The sequence below is a fragment of the Somniosus microcephalus genome, chromosome 12, assembly GCF_052327205.1.
Source record: "Somniosus microcephalus isolate GS21.2 chromosome 12, FLI_Smic_1.0, whole genome shotgun sequence".
Taxonomy (NCBI): domain Eukaryota; kingdom Metazoa; phylum Chordata; class Chondrichthyes; order Squaliformes; family Somniosidae; genus Somniosus; species Somniosus microcephalus.
The window spans coordinates 70,529,786-70,549,029 of record NC_140998.1 but is presented as its reverse complement, the minus strand read 5'-3'; the positions used below and the strand labels follow the sequence as shown (position 1 = coordinate 70,549,029).

Here is a 19,244-nt window from a genome sequence, read left to right as displayed (position 1 = left end):
TCTCATATCCAGTCTACAGATATCAACTTCCAGCAGCTGTTGTCCCAAGTCTCAGTTTGCATATCAGCTATAAGATAAACATCTGCCTAAAGTGTGGTGGAAGAACCTGCACAGAATAGCCTGCGATGTGTCACTCACCATGATGTTTTAAATATCCAAGTTCAGTGTCAAATATCATGTTTACACATCACTAACATTTTAATATAGGTCCTCATATTTAGGGCTTTGACAAAGATGTGTTGAGGCAGACTCTCCCTTCAGAATATTCAGTGAAAGGTCAGTATAGGCGGAGTCTTCCCTCCCTGCAACCATCTCCCCTTTGTGCCACACATCTACCTGACAATTTGGTTCTGATGTCACGTGAGCTGCAGGAAGCTCTTCTATCACGTGGTTGGGAGTTCTGAACCATGAAGGAAATTATTTGAACACCTGTATTATATATAACGTTAGCCTTTCCACCCCCTCTCATCTTAGTCCTGAGGTTCGCATCCACCAAGACCCCTAGATACTATTATAATAAATGGGACAGATGCCCTTTGTGTCCTCCAGTCAGTACTTTGAGATGTTCTCTTGAGCATTGCAAAGCCATACTAATGAGCTTGGGTCACCCACCAGCATATCCACACAGATTACTTTGTAAGGTCTGGTGCACAAGATCTCCAGGTTACTCCACCAACACCACAGTATAATTTGCAAAAAGGGCTGCAGTTCTTCCAGAAAGATCCAGATGCCATCTCTTGCATTGAACAGGATGACAGTGGTCAACCTCACCTCACCTCACTCCTCCTTCAAGAGAGATGGTTTCAGCAAGTTTTCATCTCATCCACTCTTGGCGGTTACACAGTTGGAGTAAACAGACCAAATACAAATTCAAGATTTGGCCATGTACTCCCACAGCTCTGGACTCTTCATGAGAGTTGTATAAGGAACTAGGTTGAAAACCTTCTGAAATTGATGCTACATATGGTACCTTTAAGATTTGGCTCTGATGTATTCAATCAAACATTCTTGAAATGGTCATCATAAGTGCATGTCCTCTTAAATGTTTGAAATACAAGTTTAGAATTATTTTATGAATTCTATCCCTAAATAGTACAAACTCAGTCATAAACAGTAAAATCTCATTAAACAAGACAGAATAATGAAGACCTACCATATTTAACATCTGAAACCGTGACAGAGCTCTCAGCAATATTTGTTGACAAAATAATCTATTTTAAAAGGAAACCAGAATAAACAATGATCTAATGTGAAATATTAAATAAACAAGTTAGAATTCTATCATTTCTACACCAATCTTATGGCATAAATAAAGTAAGCAGATATAATGTAAATTCCATACATTACAGAACTATGTGATTGGAGTTTAAATCCACAAACTAAGGGAATATGTATATATTAGAAATCATTCTTGTAATAAAACAACTTGAATTTCTGTAGCTTTTTAATGTAGTAAAACGTCCCAAGGCGCTCACAGGAGTGTTATCAAACAAAATTTGACATCAAGCCACACAAGGAGATATTAGGGCAGAGTTTGGTCAAAGAGGTAGGTTTTAAGGAGCATCTTAAAAGGAAGAGAGAGAGGTAGAGGTGGAGAGGTTTAGGGAGGGAATTCCAGAGCTTAGGGCCTCATCAGCTGAAGGCACGGGCGGCAATGGCGGAGTGATTATAATCAGGGATGCTCAAGGAGTCAGAATTAGAGCACAGATATCTCAGAGGGTTGTAGGGCTGGAGGAGGTTACAGAGATAGGGAGGGGCGAGGCCATGGAGAGGTTTAAAACCAAGGATGAGAATTTTTTTTTTTTTTTTTAAATCGGGGCGTTGCTCAACTGAGAGCCAATGTAGGTCAGCGAGCAAAGGGGTGATCGGTGAATGGGACTTGGTGCGAGTTAGGATACAGGCAGCAGAGTTTTGGATGAGCTTAAGTTTATGGAGGGTGGAAGATGGGAGGCGGCCAGCAGTGCAATGGAATGGTTAAGTCGAGGGGCAACAAAAAACAAATAATTAGGTAGTTTCAGCAAAAACTGCAGAGAGATTCCTCGGGACTGGATTCCCATTCCTAACCAACTACAATCAGAACAGATACACCCTGCCCACACCCAACCAATTTTAATCTTGCAATAATTCCATACCATGCCTCCATTCTTCATGCAGTGGACACCAGCATAAGCTGCCAGAATTATCCAACGACCACTTATTCCACACATCAGTGTATTATGTAATACAAACTTAAAAGTGGCTAAGATGGTTAAAAACTACATAGTGCATCTGGAAAATGTGTGAGAGACAACTGAAAAGTTTAAATAATTTGCAGACAGTAATTTGATTCTGTTCTTTGGCTTATTTCACATGCCCACTAAGACACTGCCAATTGTAACAAATTGAGCAATTAGTGAACTACATGCTGTACATGCCCCTTGCATCTGTATGCAACACCTACTTCTTTCTGCAGGGCTTCAAGTGATTAAATGTCAGCAATTCAATTTCCTTCACTGAGGTACACAACTTGGAAACAATCCAACAGATTATGAACTCTTCCAATTTCACCTCAATTTATCCACAGGACAAACTGCCGTAATACATACGGTGCACCCAAAACAACATACAACTTCAAGAAGGATATATCCATTTCACTCTTAACAAGAACTAGTCTATCCACATAGTGACACATCGGAATGTTAAAAATGATGCCGCAACACTGATCAGCAGCCCTTTTTTCTCTGTACTGAACATATTTATAGACCACTACTGCCGTTTGACTTTGCTCATGCAGGAACTAGAAGCTATTTTTACCCAATGTAACTACATTTCTGCAATTTGCCTGTAGGAAACTGAACTAAAAATAAACAGCACTTCGCTCATATAGTACCAGTTGTCAAAATGAGGAAATAGCCCAACGTCCAATGAATCACAAAACCAAGTGTAATTTTACTAGAGAACAATTCTAATTATGTAATTTTTTTTGAGAACTATTTCAGCAGGTTTCAGTGTCACTCTCACCTTTCTATAGCCTGGTACAGGGCTCAGGAACACATTACTTTGTTCGTCCAAGGTCACACTTGAGTGCAGTGGATATACATGCAGCCTACAAACAGAATACCGTACTTTATTTTGAGAACTTTATGGATAAGAATGCATCACACAATCATGCATTTTAAGCAAACTTTTTGTCATAGCTACACTTCTGTATTGAAGGAAAAGTTAATACAGTCAGTCGAAGTGCTTATCTCTAACTTTATTTTTAAAGCAAAATTTTGCAAGGACAGAGTCTAAACGTGTTGACAGGTTGGAGTGGAGATTTTTTACAACTGAAGACGACTAAAATATAGTGCAACTGTGGCCAAACTTTCAACACTCGATTCAGGAAAAAAAAAATCTGTAATGTGACAAAGATCCACAATATTTAAACTGTAGTATATTTACTAGTATAGTAAAGGACTACGACAAAGAGCAAGGGATGGAATTAGAATAATGAACTCTGCCGTGGATCTAGCACAGGAAGGATGTGCTGAGCGGCCTCCTTCTAAGCTGAAAATTTTATGATCTATGATTCTACTCTCAAAGCTCAGGAATCAAAATGGCTTTTTTGTGTTTCCAACTATTTTCTTAAATGTCAATATACAGGAAACTTTGTGCTATCCGGAGGTTGAATGTCCGGCAGCTTCGATCTAACGGCAGAAATCAGCAGCCGTTTTGGTTAGGTTTTTTTTCTTCTCCTAGCATTTTCTTTTCACAGGCAGGCTCTGGAAAGCGTCTTTGTAGCTTAGCAACAGCTTCAGAGACGCTGCCAAGCTACTGGGCCGAGTGTTGACAAGCTGTTGCTAAGCAACAGTCTGTTGTCGTCAGATACGGAGATGAAAAGCTCCTATCTGATAACATTGACGCTGGTCTATCCTGAAGTTTTGAGGCAACGGCAGCAGCGTGGTCCCGTGGGTGCCGGATAGCACAAAGTTTCCTGTACTATATAGCCGCTTTGTTTCAGCTATCAACGTTGTTAACATTCAAAACCCCCCTCAGAGTGCCACCTACAGGCATAGCAATGTATTCCAGGTAAATGTTGACAATTTTATAATGAACTTTGCTGTACATGGAGTCCAAGATGAGACTACAAATGGTTATGCATGACTATTTATCATATTAGAAATGCTCAGTGGGTCACGGCATTCTCTTTCAAAATAGATCGACAATTCCTGATGGGACACTAAAGGAAAAAGGAAAGACTGTAGGAGTATTTTTTATTCAAAATGCTGCTTCTTAAGTCGTAGAAATTAACAATCTTACAAGAAATTTCCTGGAGAAAATTGTAGGGCTATGGGGAAAGTGCATGGAAGTGGGACCAGTTGAATACTCTTTCAAAGAGCCGGCACAGGAATGATAGGCCGAATGGCCTTCTGTGCTTTAAGAGTCTACAATTCTCTGACTTTCCCAAGTTTGGGACTTGAAACAGGCCTCAGAGTTGTGTTGGTCATCAACTTCTGGGAAACTGTGCTATCTGCATTTTTTTTAAAAAAAAGTCAGAGATTTAAGGCAACTTGCATTTATATAGCGCCTTTAATGCAGAAAAACCTCCCAAGCTGCCTCAGACACGCAGAAAACAGATGCTGAGCCAGCGAGACACACCAGTAGGGACGACTAAAAGCATTGTCAGAGGTTTTTCTTCCCTGTTGCATGCATTATACAGAAACTAAACCACAACAGCAATGCCTTACCTCTTCTGAACCATAGAGGTGAGGACCTCATGCAGGTGATTTATTTCAACCAGGCCTAAAGTGGGGGTAGGGTAGAGGTGAAGAGAAAGAGGGAACATGGTGGGGAGAGAGAATGCATGAATGTAGATTAAGAAAATGTATATCCTAATTGCAAATATATTGCACATTTCACTTTTCTGCACAAGAATGCAAAAACTAAAATTTTGAATATGCAAAGTAGTCTGCAGCTTTTTTTGAAACCTTAGAATGTTTCAAAGGCATTTGTAATAACAGTCATCACAAATTTGATCTTCCCAATTCTTAACAGCACAAAAACATAGAAAAATTAAACCAGGGAATCAGAGAAATCTGCATTTTTCTAGTGCATGTTACAGCCATCTTGGTAAGGAAATTAAGGGCAAGTCTGCATTTAAAATAATTCGAGCTGACAACACCCACAGACAGAAGAAGGGAAAGCATCTCTGATACTGCATGCAGGTGTTTTGGGTTGATAAAGAATGCTGAGGTGCAGCTGCAGCACCTCCTACTCCTGGAAAGAATACAGAGGTCTAGCCAAGCACCAACTTAATGTGGTTCAGCTCAGATCAGAAGAGCAACAGCCAATCCACATTGCCCTGATGTTAGACAGCAGACTCTAGTTTGGAGTAATCCATCCTCATCCTGGTCAGTGTGGTTTTGAGCCGTACTGGGTCCAGAAGCAAGAGATGGGTTTTCTCTACAGCCTCCCAAATAAGGCTTTATTGAATACAAGCTCTTCTGCCAATGTTACTGATCAGCTTTACCAGTGTAGTTTGGTTGAAATTACATCATCAAGGAGCTGAACGTTTGTAACTGAAGCATGCTTGGTACCGTTAAGGAGAGATGGTAGATAACATCTGAGTCACTCTTTCACTTACAAAATGTTAATATTTAAACAGTTTCTAAACATTACCTGGCAGAAATACCAATACACTGCCACGGTTCAAGCTCATTCCTGTTGACCTGTTAAAATTAAAGTTAACATACTCGGTATTAAGATTTGCTTCAGCAATTGATCTTGTAATGAAATGCATAATTAATGCATTTGTGGATAAACATGCATAGAGTCATCCTAAATATTGCAGCAGATCAAGTACTTCAAATTAAAATTAAATTCCTTGCTTGTCACTTACCCCTTTTCTTTATTTTCTAGCTCATCAAAGTAGAGGATCAGAGTTTCTGCTATGTTATAGACTTCAGGCAGGATTTTTGGCTCATTAAAAAATGAAGGTGCAACCTAGGAATTATATGTAGAAGAACCGTCATTCCATATCTTAGAATGGAGTGGATATCAAAACAATGCAAGGTAACTTTTTGTTTTAATTAATTCTTGTGATGTGGATGTTGCTGGCAAAACTGGTATTTATTGCCCATTCCTAGTTTCCCTTGAAAAGGTGGTGGTGGGCCTTCTTGAACAGGTGCAGTTTGATACAACTGAGTGGCTTGATCGGCCACTTCAGCACTTGAGGGTAGTTAACAGTTAATCACATTAGTGTGGGACTGCAGTCACATATAGGCCAGACCAGGTAAAGACAGCAAGTTTCCTTCCCTAAAGGACATTAATTAACTAGTTGGGTTTTTATGACAATCCCAACAGTTTCAATGGTCACTTTTGCTGAACCAAGGTTTTATTTACAGATTTTTTTTAAAAACTGAATTCAAATTCTCAAACTGCTATGGTGGGATCATGTTCTCTGGGTTATTAGTCAAGATTATCCAGTAACAACCACTATGTTACTGTACTATCTCAAAATGGACAACTCGAATGCTGAACCACATTTAAAAGCAATAAATTCACTTAAAGTTTTATTTTCCTTAATTTTCTACTGTTCTAGAGGAATCAATGCTACGCCAGAATACGGCACAGGCACCTCTACTACCTCATCCAAATGGCTATTATTCATGCGTGAACCTGAACAGAGTGCTGATGGGCCATTTGATAAAAGGAGGCATTAAACCAGAGTCTGATCTTGTCCTCACTAGATGTCTACACATGAGCATGTTGCAAGGGCTCAATGGATAGTGATCAGGAGCAGGAACTCGGACTGATTTTTTCCTCCCTCTCCCAAGGTCACCAAGGTTAAATGTAGATCCCCAACTGCCACCACAGCCAAGATCCCAACTGAATCATAATTATCGTTTTTAAAACAGATTACAATAGTTCATCGTCCACTTGATTCCTCCCTTTATTATTGTCCATCTCTGGTCATGGACTTCCCATAAATGTCGATTACAAGCCCATTTACCATGTCTGTCTGAATTTTGCCGCTTCCCATTGCACTTCTTTTAAAGCTTTGTTCCTTTCTCCCCAGTACTGTTGTGTTTTCATGACTCACGTTTTCTGCTCTAAAACTTCTGAAATCCTTTTTCCTCAGCTGACATTTCCCCCAAGCTGTGGTAGACAGAGCTGACCATCCCCGCTTCATATTATAGGCCCTGCTCTCAACCTACTCCCTCTTAAAACAAAAAAGGTCTCCCTCATCCACACCACTTCTCCTGTCAGACAGCAATTTATGAACTTCCTCCAATCTGGTACACTGTAGTCACTGCTTACAATGCAGTGTCCGCTACATTGGGAGAGGCAAAAAACGCAGATCGAATGATGCTTTGTTGAATACCTCAGATCTCCATGAAAGTGTGATCTTGCTTTATGGCTGCTTTAATTCCCAATCTGACCCCTCCATCTTTAGCCTCCTTAAACAGTTTGAATCAAGCTCAACACTAGCTTCAGGATCACATCTTTCTCCTGAGCACTCAAACTCTCTGATCAAAACAATCGACTTTAGCAACTCCAGAACTGCATTTTCTTGGAAGTAGGGGGTGCTGGAAATACATAGTGGCCCATCAGCCTCAAAGAGAATGAGGGATGGTTGGTTGACATTTTGAGTGAAGATCCTTTGTCAGAACAGTTCTGTCAGGGGTCTTGGCTCATTTCTTCTCTTCTCAAATACCAGAGGACCTGCTGTGCGTGCCTGGCATTTTCTGGTTTATCTCATATTTTCTGCATTTGCAATTCTGTCCCTTTCCCGTGCACCTTTTGACACCCTTTTGTTCTTTTAAAGATGCATCATTGCCTCACCGAGATAATCTTTACACATCATCCATCATTTGTTATCTCCTGCCAGCTTTTCAAAAACCTATCTGCTTCTCATCTTACCTACTGACTCCTCTGACAGAATTCCTGATACTCTGACTGGACCCCGCCTTCGCCTTATTTTGTCCAACCCTATTAAGGGGCCCTTCTCTTTGAGTTTCTAGTTCTGACGAAGAAATGTCAGTCAAGTTGTACCATCTGTATTTCCGTCTCTTTTTCACAAAATAGTTGCCCATTATCCAACAAAATTTGTTGGACACTAGGGTAGGAAAACTTTGGGAAAAACTGCCCCCAATTAACCGATAACCACATCAGCTATAGCCAGTTAATGTACACAGATGTGATTTCCTCTACCCGCAAATTCCAATTTGCAGTACTTCAATGAATGAAGCCTTCAATTAATAGATTATTAGAATAGGACACAAACATAACTCTGTAGAACACAAAGCACACAAGTACTTCTAAGACATGAAATTTGTACTTTTAAATTAAGCTGTGCAGTTTTGTGCCGATTAAATTCAAGGAATATAATGTACTATATCTAATGTAAAGATGCTCCTTTTGCTAAAATTTTCAAGATTTTTAAAAAAATCACCTCACCTGGAAGTGGATAAGCTTTTTGAGATCATCGAGATAATATTCATCAATGCTGTATGGGGCTCCCTCAACCTCAAATACATACGCAGGGGACAGGCTCTTTCGGAATGGCACTGCGAAGTAGTCTGCAAACTCCGTGCAATGAATTGTAGCAGACATTAAGATCACCTGTGATAATTTAAGAAACAATGCTTTTCAAAGCAAGGGGAAATCACCATGATAATTGTATCAAAATTAAAACCAAAATGTTTTACAAGGCCACAACTCCACATGGCATCTGATTAATGCCTCGCAGAGCAACAGTATGATCACTTTAGATTTGTCCTCTTTTGCTCTCCTGTTGCAGCTAATCGTTGTCTTGCTGCAGTTGTACAGGGCCTTGGTGAGACCACACCTTGAGTATTGTGTGCAGTTTTGGTCGCCTTATCTGAGGAAGGAAGTTCTTGCCATGGAGGGAGTGCAGCGAAGATTCACCAGGCTGATACCTGGGATGGCAGGAATGACGTATGACGAGAGATTGGGTCGATTGGGCTTATATTTGCTGGAGTTTAGAAGAATGAGAAGGGATCTCATTGAAACTTATAAAATTCTAACAGGACTAGACAGACTAGATGCAGGAAGGATGTTCCCGATGGCGGGGGAGTCCAGAACCAGGGGTCATAGTCTAAGGATAAGGGGTAAGCCATTTAGGACAGAGAGGAGGAGGAATTTCTTCACCCAGAGAGTGGTGAACCTGTGAAATTACCACACAAGGCAATTGAGGCCAATTCATTAAATATATTCAAGAAGGAGTTAGATATATTTCTTAAGGCTAAAGGGATCAAGGGATATGGGGAGAAGGCAGGGACAGGGTACTGAGTTTGGATGATCAGCCATGAACTCATTGAATGGCGGAGCAGGCTCGAGGGGCCGAATGGCCTACTCCTGCTCCTATCTTCTATGTTTCTATGTGTTGATATTCATAAATGTATTATCCATTCCATGTTAATTTTATGATTATCCACACTGAACTGCACCCGACAGCTATTGCCTCAGTTATCTTAAAAGATCTAAATCCTTCTTAAATTGGTTGCATTATTTTTCCCTCCTATTTTATCATATGTTCATTATACTACTGTTCATGCTTATAATGGGGGAAAAAATCAAGCAGCTAAAGTAACCTGCTCCTAAAGTCTTCTCAGCCTTAAAAGTCCCCAATTATGGCTATCCTGTGTGTTGTTTCTGTGCCAATTTTCAAATTTACCTCTTATTCCAGGACACTTTACTGAAACCGTATCAAACACTTGTTGGAAATTAACCTTGAATCCACTTTACACTCCCTTGATGTCTACTCTTTTAAAATGCCTATTTCTGTTTCAGTGCACATTTTGCATATTCATTAGTATTTCAGTTTGAGTGATATTATGATTACTGGATCTTAGAAGCTCCATATTTCTAGTTTAAGTACGATACAAGAATCATCACAAGATTAAATTCAGAATATTGGCTGTTGAACAAACTGCTTAAGGAAACAATCCTGCACATTTCTAGAAAAATACATACTCTTTAATGTCTGCTCTGCCGTTTTTAAGTCAAGGACTGGATGCATAAAATCCTCCATTATTTCTGTTCTGGCTATTTTTCAGACCTCTGACCTGCAGAAATCAATCTACCCTCTCCCCAAATGGTGTCCAGATCTCTAGACTAATAAATCTGAAGTATCGTACATTGTATAATTATGACGCAAGCTTTTTGACCAATTAACTGAATTTACACAAGGAGTTACAGAGAGGCAGTGTGATAGCAATGTGTCTAGACCTTTAGGCCGGAATTTTGCCGGCGCTCAGGGGGCGGGTTTGGAGGCGGGACATCTGGCAAAATCACAAAGATTGACAGCGGGCAGGAAACCCGCTGTCAAACTGCCTCCAATCAATCTTTCCAAGTGTTGGGTCCCCGATTTGCACATGGACCCGACACCTAGCGTCGGGAAGAGGGTTATAGCCACTTAACTGCCTGTTAAAGGTTGTGACCAGGCAGGTAACAGGCTCTTTTATAATTTTGACACTTCTACTACTTCGGGCTTCCCGACACCATGCCAGGTAAGTGTGGCGTGTTGAGTCTGCTGTAATGTTTCTGCATTGATGACAGCTGCAGAAGTGGGGTGCAGGATCCAATAGTGCACTGGTGAGTTTCAGAGGTAAGGAAATGTTGGGGAAATCATTTTTAATGTATTTACTCTTTTCTATAGGTAACAAGTTCTGAATTGGCTGTCTAGTCCCACCTCATTGGGAGAACCTCTCTCACCAGTGACAGATCACTTCTGTAACCTCACCTGCAGCTGCCACCTGTTCTAGCCTCAGGAGGGAGTCACTGGAGAGCCTGGGTGCAAGAACTCACCTGTGAACAGTCACGGTCAGTGTTTGCAGCACCTCAATGACAGCTCATATCTGTGTTTGACAGCAAAGAAAAATTGTGCGTGGTCCCTTTAAGAAAACCAGCAGATGACGCGTCATCAAATGACATCATCTGACCGGCTTCTTCTTAATTGGCCAGCAAGCCCACAGGACGTAAAATCACGTCTGTGGGCCGGATGTAGTTGGGGGTGGGACTGGAACCCAGATGTCACCTGACCCGCTCCCAAGCCGCATCGATCTATAAAATCGCGGCCTTAATGTCTAGACATTCTGGCAAAGCAATTAAAAACCTAACAGAATACATTTACAGAAGTTATGCTAAGGCTTTACAATGCACTGGCGAGACTACAATTGTTCCAGTTACACAACAAGATATATTGTGAAATTATAGCTAATTTCCTTATTAACTAATTGATTTGTTTATCACTACTTATTTATATAAACACATATACACAAACAATTAGAATTAGCTTACAAAGCAAAGTAACCAATCATAACCAGCTTGTAGCAATGGTAGATGGGAAAATAAGCTAACTTGACTGACTAATAAAGCAGCACAGACAATAGAGCATTCAAACGCATGAAGTCACAGATCTTGAAAAGACAGGAGTTACAATAACTTGAGGAAAACAAGATGCAGCTGGGGCTGAAATCTATGCAATCACAGAAACTAGACTGATAAGGTAGCAAAACAGAGATAAGGAAAGGGTCTGCATAGGATTTAAATAAAATCAATGCTCTATGCTTTGTTACTTTAAAAACAGTCACTGTGGGAAACCACACAAGAATGAACCTGGGTATGGTCAGGTGGCACAGGAGACCCTATGGAAATAAAGAAGGTGGTTAAGTGTAAGTGATTGGTTCAGTAAGACTCCATAAGTTCAAATGGAAACAAAAGTATAAAAAGGAGATCACAGGAAGAGTTAATTGTAAAAGACTGGAGCCTGACACCCAGAGGTGAGGATAGCGGACTCGAGGCATCGTGCCGGAAGGTGCGGATACCTGGGAGGCGAGAATAGCAGTCGCGGAGGACCGTGCTGAAGGGGCCACACAACTCCTACCGCAACTTTTACCCAAGGCATAACTGGGTAGTACAGGTAGACTATCCTTTATCCGAACTTCCGAAAACCGACAACCTCTAAAAACCGAAAGTTTTTTCGTTCAGCGTAAGTCGTGTGCACGACATGACCAGAGTGGCGCACAACTTACGCTGAGCAGGGCAGAGGGTCACAGAGTTCCCTCCGGAGTAGGAGATTGCAGGCCGAGCCGGGCAGTGTGAAGGAGGTACCAGGAGAGTGAACCCAACAATACAGCGGCCCGTCCGATAGCTGCAGCGGCCTGTCAGATATTCTTTTCTCCCCCCCGACCCCCCACCGACCCCCACCCCCGAGCCGACACCCACCCCCGACCCCCCGGCCGACCCTCCCGCCGACCCCCACCCCCGACAAATTTCCCAGTCTTATAAAATATCTTCTGAAATCCGAAATTTTCCAAAAACCGAAACACGGCTGGTCCCGAGGTTTTTGGATAAAGGATAGTCTACTTGTATGACTCAGTCATAGAGTTATACAGCGCGGATAGAGGCCCTTCGGCCCATCGTGTCCGCGCCAGCCATCAAGCCCTGTCTAATCTAATCCCATATTCCAGCATTTGGTCCGTAGCCTTGTATGTTATGGCATTTCAAGTGCTCATCCAAATGCTTCTTAAATGTTGAGGGTTCCTGCCTCCACAACCCTTCCAGGCAGTGAGTTCCAGACTCCAACCACCCTCTGGGTGAAAAAGTTCTCTCTCAAATCCCCTCTAAACCTCCCGCCCTTTACCTTGAATCTATGCCCCCTAGTTATTGACCCTTCTACCAAGGGAAAAAGCTCCTCAGTATCCATCCTATCTATGCCCCTCATAATTTTGTACACCTCAATCATGTCCCCCCTCAGCCTCCTCTGCTCCAAGGAGAACAAACCCAATCTGCCCAGTCTCTCTTCATAGCTGAAGCACTCCAGCCCTGGTAACATCCTGGTGAATCTCCTCTGCACCCTCTCCAAAGCAATCACATCCTTCCTGTAGTGTGGCGACCAGAACTGCACACAGTATTCCAGCTGTGGCCTAACCAGTGTTTTATACAGCTCCATCATAACCTCCTTGCTCTTATATTCTATGCCTCGGCTAATGAAGGCAAGTATCCCATATGCCTTTTTTACCACCTTATCCACCTGTTCCGCCGCCTTCAGGGATCTGTGTACTTGCACACCCAGATCCCTCTGACCCTCCGTCTTGCCTAGGGTCTTACCATTCATTGTGTATTCCCTTGCCTTGTTAGTCCCCCCAAAGTGCATCACCTCGCACTTTTCCGGGTTAAATTCCATTTGCCACTGTTCCGCCCATCTGACCAACCCATCTATATCGTCCTGCAGACTGAGACTACCCTCCTCGCTATTTACCACCCTACCAATTTTTGTATCATCCGCGAACTTACTGATCATACCTTTTACATTCATATCCAAGTCATTAATGTAGACCACAAACAGCAAGGGACCCAGCACCGATCCCTGTGGTACCCCACTGGCCACAGGCTTCCAGTCACAAAAACAACCTTCGACCATCACCCTCTGCCTTCTGCCACTAAGCCAGTTTTGTATCCAATGTGCCAAGGCACCCTGGATTCCATGGGCTCTTACCTTCTTGACCAGTCTCCTGTGTGGGACTTTATCGAAGGCCTTACTGAAATCCATGTATACCACATCCACTGCGTTACCCTCATCCACACACCTAGTCACCCCCTCAAAAAATTCAATCAAATTAGTCAGACATGATCTTCCCTTGACAAAGCCATGTTGACTATCCCTGATTAATCCTTGCCTCTCCAAGTGGAGACAAATTTTGTCCCTCAGAATTTTTTCCAATAATTTTCCTACCACTGATGTTAGACTCACTGGCCTGCAGTTCCCCGGTTTTTCCCTACTCCCCTTCTTGAATAATGGTACTACATTAGCGGTTCTCCAGTCCTCTGGCACATCCCCTGTGGCCAGAGAGGTTCTGAATATATGTGTTAGAGCCCCCGCAATCTCTTCCTTTGCCTCACACAGCAGCCTGGGATACATTTCGTCCGGGCCTGGGGATTTATCCATTTTTAGGCCTGCTAAAACCGCCAATACCTCCTCCCTCTCGATGTTAATATGTTCGAGCATATCACAGTCCCCCCGCCCTATTTCTATGTCTACATCGTCCTTCTCCATAGTGAAAACAGATGCAAAAAATTCATTTAGAACCCCTCCTACATCTTCCGACTCCACACACAGATTGCCACTTTTGTCCCTAATGGGCCCTATTTTTTCCCTAGTTATCCTCTTACCCTTAATATACTTATAAAACATCTTAGGATTTTCCTTTATTTTGCTCGCCAGTGTTATTTCATGGCCCCTCCTTGATCTCCTAATTTCTTTTTTAAGTATCCCCCTGCACTTTTTGTACTCCTCTTGGGCTTCCTCCGTCTTTAGCCTTTTCTATCTGCCAGAAGCCCTCCTTTTTTTCCTAATCCATTCTCGTATATCCACGGTTCCCTGTGGTTTTTGGAACCACCCTTGACCTTTACGGGAACATGTTGCCATTGTATGATCTCAATCTCCCTTCTGAAAGCCTCCCATTGCTCCGATGCGGATTTTCCTACAAGTAGCTGATCCCAGTCCATTTTGGCCAGATCCTGCCTTATCCTATTAAAATCGGCCTTCCCCCAATTTAGAACCTTTATTTCCAGCCCTTCCCTGTCCTTTTCCATGACCACCTTAAATCTCACCATATTATGGTCACTGTCACCAAAGTGCTCACCTACTAGCACTTCTTCCACTTGGCCGGCCACATTCCCTAGAATTAGGTCCAGTACCGCCCCCTCTCTTGTAGGACTTTCTACATGCTGGCTCAAAAAGCTCTCCTGGATGCACTTTAAGAATTCTACACCCTCTGAGCCTTTCACACTCTATCCCAGTTAATATTGGGGAAGTTGAAATCCATTATTATTACCCTATTATTTGCACATTTCTCTGAGATTTGCCTACATATCTGTTCCTCTATCTCCCCCTGACTGTTTGGAGGCCTATAGTACACTCCCAGCAAAGTGCTTGCCCCCTTTTTGTTTTTAAGCTCCACCCATATGGCCTCATTAGAGGAACCTGCTAATATATCATCCCTCCTTATGGCAGTAATTGATTCCTTAATTAATATTGCGACACCCCCTCCTCTTATCCCTCCCCCTCTGTCTCGCCTGAAGATTCTGTACCCCAGAATATTGAGCTGCCAGTCTTGCCCCTCCCTCAACCATGTCTCCGTGATAGCAACAGTATCATACTCCCATGTGTTTATCAACACCTTCAGTTCATCCACCTTATTTGCAAGACTCCTTGCATTAAAATAGATGCCATCCAGCCTTGCCCTTATATATTTGCCCTGTCTACCAAGCTGACTTGTTTTTTTCTCTATAATTGGCAGCACATCACCCCCTATTTCAGCTCCCCTCTGTATCCCATCTTTATACTTTGTTACCGCTGCTTAAGACACCGTAAGGGATGTTGATCCTTGATTGTACTGAATAAAATCAAGAAATAATCTCTGCTACCAATTTGGGTCAATGTCAAATCTTTTGGAATCAAAGTTCTCAAAGAATCTTACAAAATGCATTCAGGGTGCAGAAATCAAGAATGATCTCCTGCAAAGGGGATAAACTACAAAGAAAGATTAGAGAAGCTCAAGCTCTAGTCTAGAAATAGAAATAGAAACATTAAGCAGAGCCTCGCTGAGGCATATAAAATATTGTGTGGTATATGGCTATTACAATGTTCAGCCTTTTAAAACCCAACACTTGCCATGTGCACGGGCAGAAAGCTCTCTACATGCACAGAGCACCGTGATTTGGTAAATATCTGCAGCTTCTGATTACACAGTCTGTACAGCTGAAGAAAGAAACCAAGTGGGAAATAGTGCACTAACGATTTTTTAAGTGAGTAGCTTCTGGTGTATTCATGACAATACAATGTGACTGGTATTCCACGCTCCCCACACCAAAAGTAAAGCCTGCGTCCTCTTTATTGACCTACTCTGTCTCTCTTCAGAGCTGTTGCACCCATTCTTAGTCGAAATCTTGTGTTTTAATTTCAAAACTATCTCCAGGTTTTTTTTTATCTTTCCCATTTACTTAGGTAACCCACCGCCTCCACTATTTGCACCTTTAATGACAAATGTTTCTTTCCACTGCTTGACTAAGATGATCAGTAACATCATCCAACCAATACTACCTGTGTTTTCATTTGCTTTATCCCTCCCCTAACCCCTTTCTGATTCTATTAAAATGCCTTTTCATCTCTTATTTTTCCAGTTCTGAAGAAGGGCATGAGCCAGATGCAGGAAACTTTGGTTTATCCGGAGGTTGTGTGTCCGGAAACCTCGATCTACCGGCAGAAATCAGGAGCCGTTTTGTTAGGTTTTTTTTCTTCTCGTGGCTTTGTTTTCAACAGTCGGGCTCTGGAAAGTCTCTCTGAAGCTGTTGCTAAGCTACAGAGGCACTTCCAAGGTACGGGCTGACTGTTTACAAGCTGTTGCTAAGCAACAGTGTTTGTTGTCAGATACGGAGATGAAAACCTCCGTATGCTTCAACATTAACTTTGTATGTCCAGCAGTTTTGATAGATCGGCAACAGCTCGGTCCCATCGGTGCCGGATATAACAAAGTTTCCTGTACATAAACTGTCACTTCTCTCCACAGATGCTAACTGGCTTGCTTGGTGTTTCAGGCAAATTCTGTTTTGTTTTAAATTTCTAGTACTGTATTTTGTTTTTTATACCAATTGTAAGCAGGGTCTCTCTCTGGGGTTGAGCTAACTCCAAGATGACAGTCCTGTATATTTGGACTGGGGAAGGGAGAAATTGGAACAGAGCCAATCCTCTATGACAAGCTGAGCAATCCAGTATTTGAGTCAGGCAGGTATGCAGTACTTTAGGGCATTAACGATTGAGTAGACAGCCCGACTCATGGATAGAATATAGAGGAGTAGGCCTGTCACTTGGGTTGGGATTCTTCCCATTGAGCTTCCAACAGCCAATACCCCAACGAGTGTGAAGGTCTCAACTACAAGTGTGAATCCAGTTGAAACTCCAGCAGTGCCTCTAAGCATCCCTGAAGGATCGTAAGCTTTGGCTTTTATCAGCCTGCACCCAAGTTCACTTCGCCTCAGTGAGGCGCATCCCTATAGGGAGATAGTTTGCCGTCACATCAGGAACAGAAACTTCACTTACATTGATATCTCAGTAGTTTGGTTTGGAAACGAAGGATAGGGAGAATGAAAAGGGAAAACGCACGAGAGAAGGAAGGAAATTGCATTTATATAGTGCCTTTCACATCCTCAGGATGTCTGAAAGCACTTCATAGGCAATTAAGTTCTTTAGAGGTGTAGTCACTGTTGTAATAAAAGAAAATGTAGCAGACAATTTGCACACAGCAAGGTCCCAAACAGCACCGAGATAAATGACCAGCTAATCTGTTGTAATGCTGATGTTGGGCAGGACACCAGGAGAATTCCCCTGCTCCTCTTCAAATAGTATCATGGAATTGTTCATTCCCACCCGCAGGGCCAGACAGAACCTTGGTTCAACGCATCATCCAAAAGACAGCAGCACTTCCTCGGTACTGCACTGAAATGTCTGCCTAGATTATGTGCTCAACTCGCTGTAATGGGGCTTGAATCCATAACCCTCTGACTCAAGAGGCAAGAGTACCACTACCACTGAACTAAGGCCGACACTACAATATGATTATGAATTGTCATATGCCACAAACCAGGCTGACCAATAAATTTCATCACCCAGTAAAGACACTGATGATTAGCAAACTTAAACCTAAGAAAAAGGAGGGGGGTAAAAACAGATCCTGAACAATTGTGTTCCTCTGGTTGCTCACATAGATTGTTCTATGCCTGGTCAACCCATCTGCTACACATGTAACAGATATTTTACAACTTTAAATAAAATGTGCTGCATTTTTTAAACTAGATGCTGCACAGATTAAAGTACCAATGAATCTGTGCAAGTGTTAAAATTACCCACTGACAGCATGGGGGAAAATTCGGTTGTTTGCGCTAACGGGGCGCAAAGCACCTAGCGCCCAGGCGCGGCGCCGCTAATACCTCCCGCGAAATTCAGCGGAAGGTTATCGGCGGCGGTAGCGCCCCGCAGTGCTGCGCCTCCGGCGATGACGTCATCGCCGTGCGCAGCGCCTCGGCCGCAAACTTCGCTTGCACCCACTGACCTACCACCGGATGCCATGACTGACAGGGTCAGGGTGCTGTGTTTGCGGCTGGGGCGGCGCAAATTAAAGGGCAGGTGCCAGGTGGCCATTTTTTTTGGGCCGCCTGCCAGCACCTGCCGCCTCTCGCCACGTCCTACGGGGTGCCAGCCGCGATCGGTCAGCCCGGCACTCTTCTCCCCAGTGGTCCAGCAGGGCCCCGGTGCATGCCGCACTAGACCCCTCGCCTTTAATCAGGGGAGGGAGGCCTGTAGTACCGCGGCGCTACGTGCCAATACGCGTGGCGCTGCTGCATGTAGCGCCGCAATATTCAACAGAAGTGCCCCAAGGAGGGGGAGCGCTTCCAGTAGCGCCCTGCCTCCTGCTTGGGGTGTTACCATTCAATTTCAAGCACAGGGTCGCTAACTTTTTCGGGGCACTAAAAGTAGCGCTTCGGCGCAGTTAGCGCCCCAAAGGGGGCGCGACCCAATTTACCCCCACCCGCATATGTTTAAACATTGTATCAAATACTCACCTTAATAAACCGAGAATTATTACGTAGAAGCTTACGGACAATCAGCAACAGAAAATCCATTTCTTCAGTACGCTCATGGACCTAGACATGACAACAATAATTAATCACAGGAGTAGTTCAATTTTGCTATCATACATGTCAACTTGGTTTAATCCTTAATAAAAAATAATTTTGCTGTATTGTTATGTTTGTCAGTATTCAAACACAACATGCATCCATTTACCCATTAACATTAATTGAATCCAAAAGGTCAGTTACAGCCTTAATTCTGTAATACACATACTTTTATTATTGTTGTAAAGAGCTTTAAGAGCATTCATCAGGAAATCCGTTTATTTTATTGTTGCATTCCCCGCCAAATTTTCACCCCTACTTTCCCAAAGGTACAGACTCTTGCTTGGTTTCACAAGTGCGAGCAGCTTTCCAGTATCTCACTCCAGGTGAGCCTCAGTAGGCTATATGACTGTGGGTAACCAAGCCTAATCCTCTCTTCACACAATGTCCAACAAGGGTGAGTGATTTAGCAGCAAGAGGAAACCCTAGCCAATTGCTAGCCTAGCCTAGCCCATCCCAAGTGCTGCCCAGGCTGAGATCACCTAAGTCAACACAAGCCAGAGACAAATCCTGGGACATAC

The 19,244-nt window shown here is 42.8% G+C and overlaps 1 protein-coding gene across 3 annotated transcripts in view; it reads right to left on the bottom strand.

Annotated features, from left to right (window-relative positions):
• tdrd9 (tudor domain containing 9) overlaps nucleotides 1-19,244 on the bottom strand; it is a 117,079-nt gene that overhangs the window by 59,920 nt on the left and 37,915 nt on the right. For all 3 annotated transcript variants that reach the window (XM_086003094.1, XM_086003092.1, XM_086003093.1), the window contains exons 6-12: nucleotides 18,610-18,690; nucleotides 8,422-8,586; nucleotides 5,861-5,964; nucleotides 5,641-5,690; nucleotides 4,710-4,764; nucleotides 3,001-3,085; nucleotides 1,154-1,211 (exon numbers count right to left, since the gene is read on the bottom strand). In XM_086003094.1, coding sequence (XP_085859220.1) covers nucleotides 1,154-1,211; nucleotides 3,001-3,085; nucleotides 4,710-4,764; nucleotides 5,641-5,690; nucleotides 5,861-5,964; nucleotides 8,422-8,586; nucleotides 18,610-18,690 — 598 coding nt within the window. The remainder of the gene's footprint in view (nucleotides 1-1,153; nucleotides 1,212-3,000; nucleotides 3,086-4,709; nucleotides 4,765-5,640; nucleotides 5,691-5,860; nucleotides 5,965-8,421; nucleotides 8,587-18,609; nucleotides 18,691-19,244) is intronic.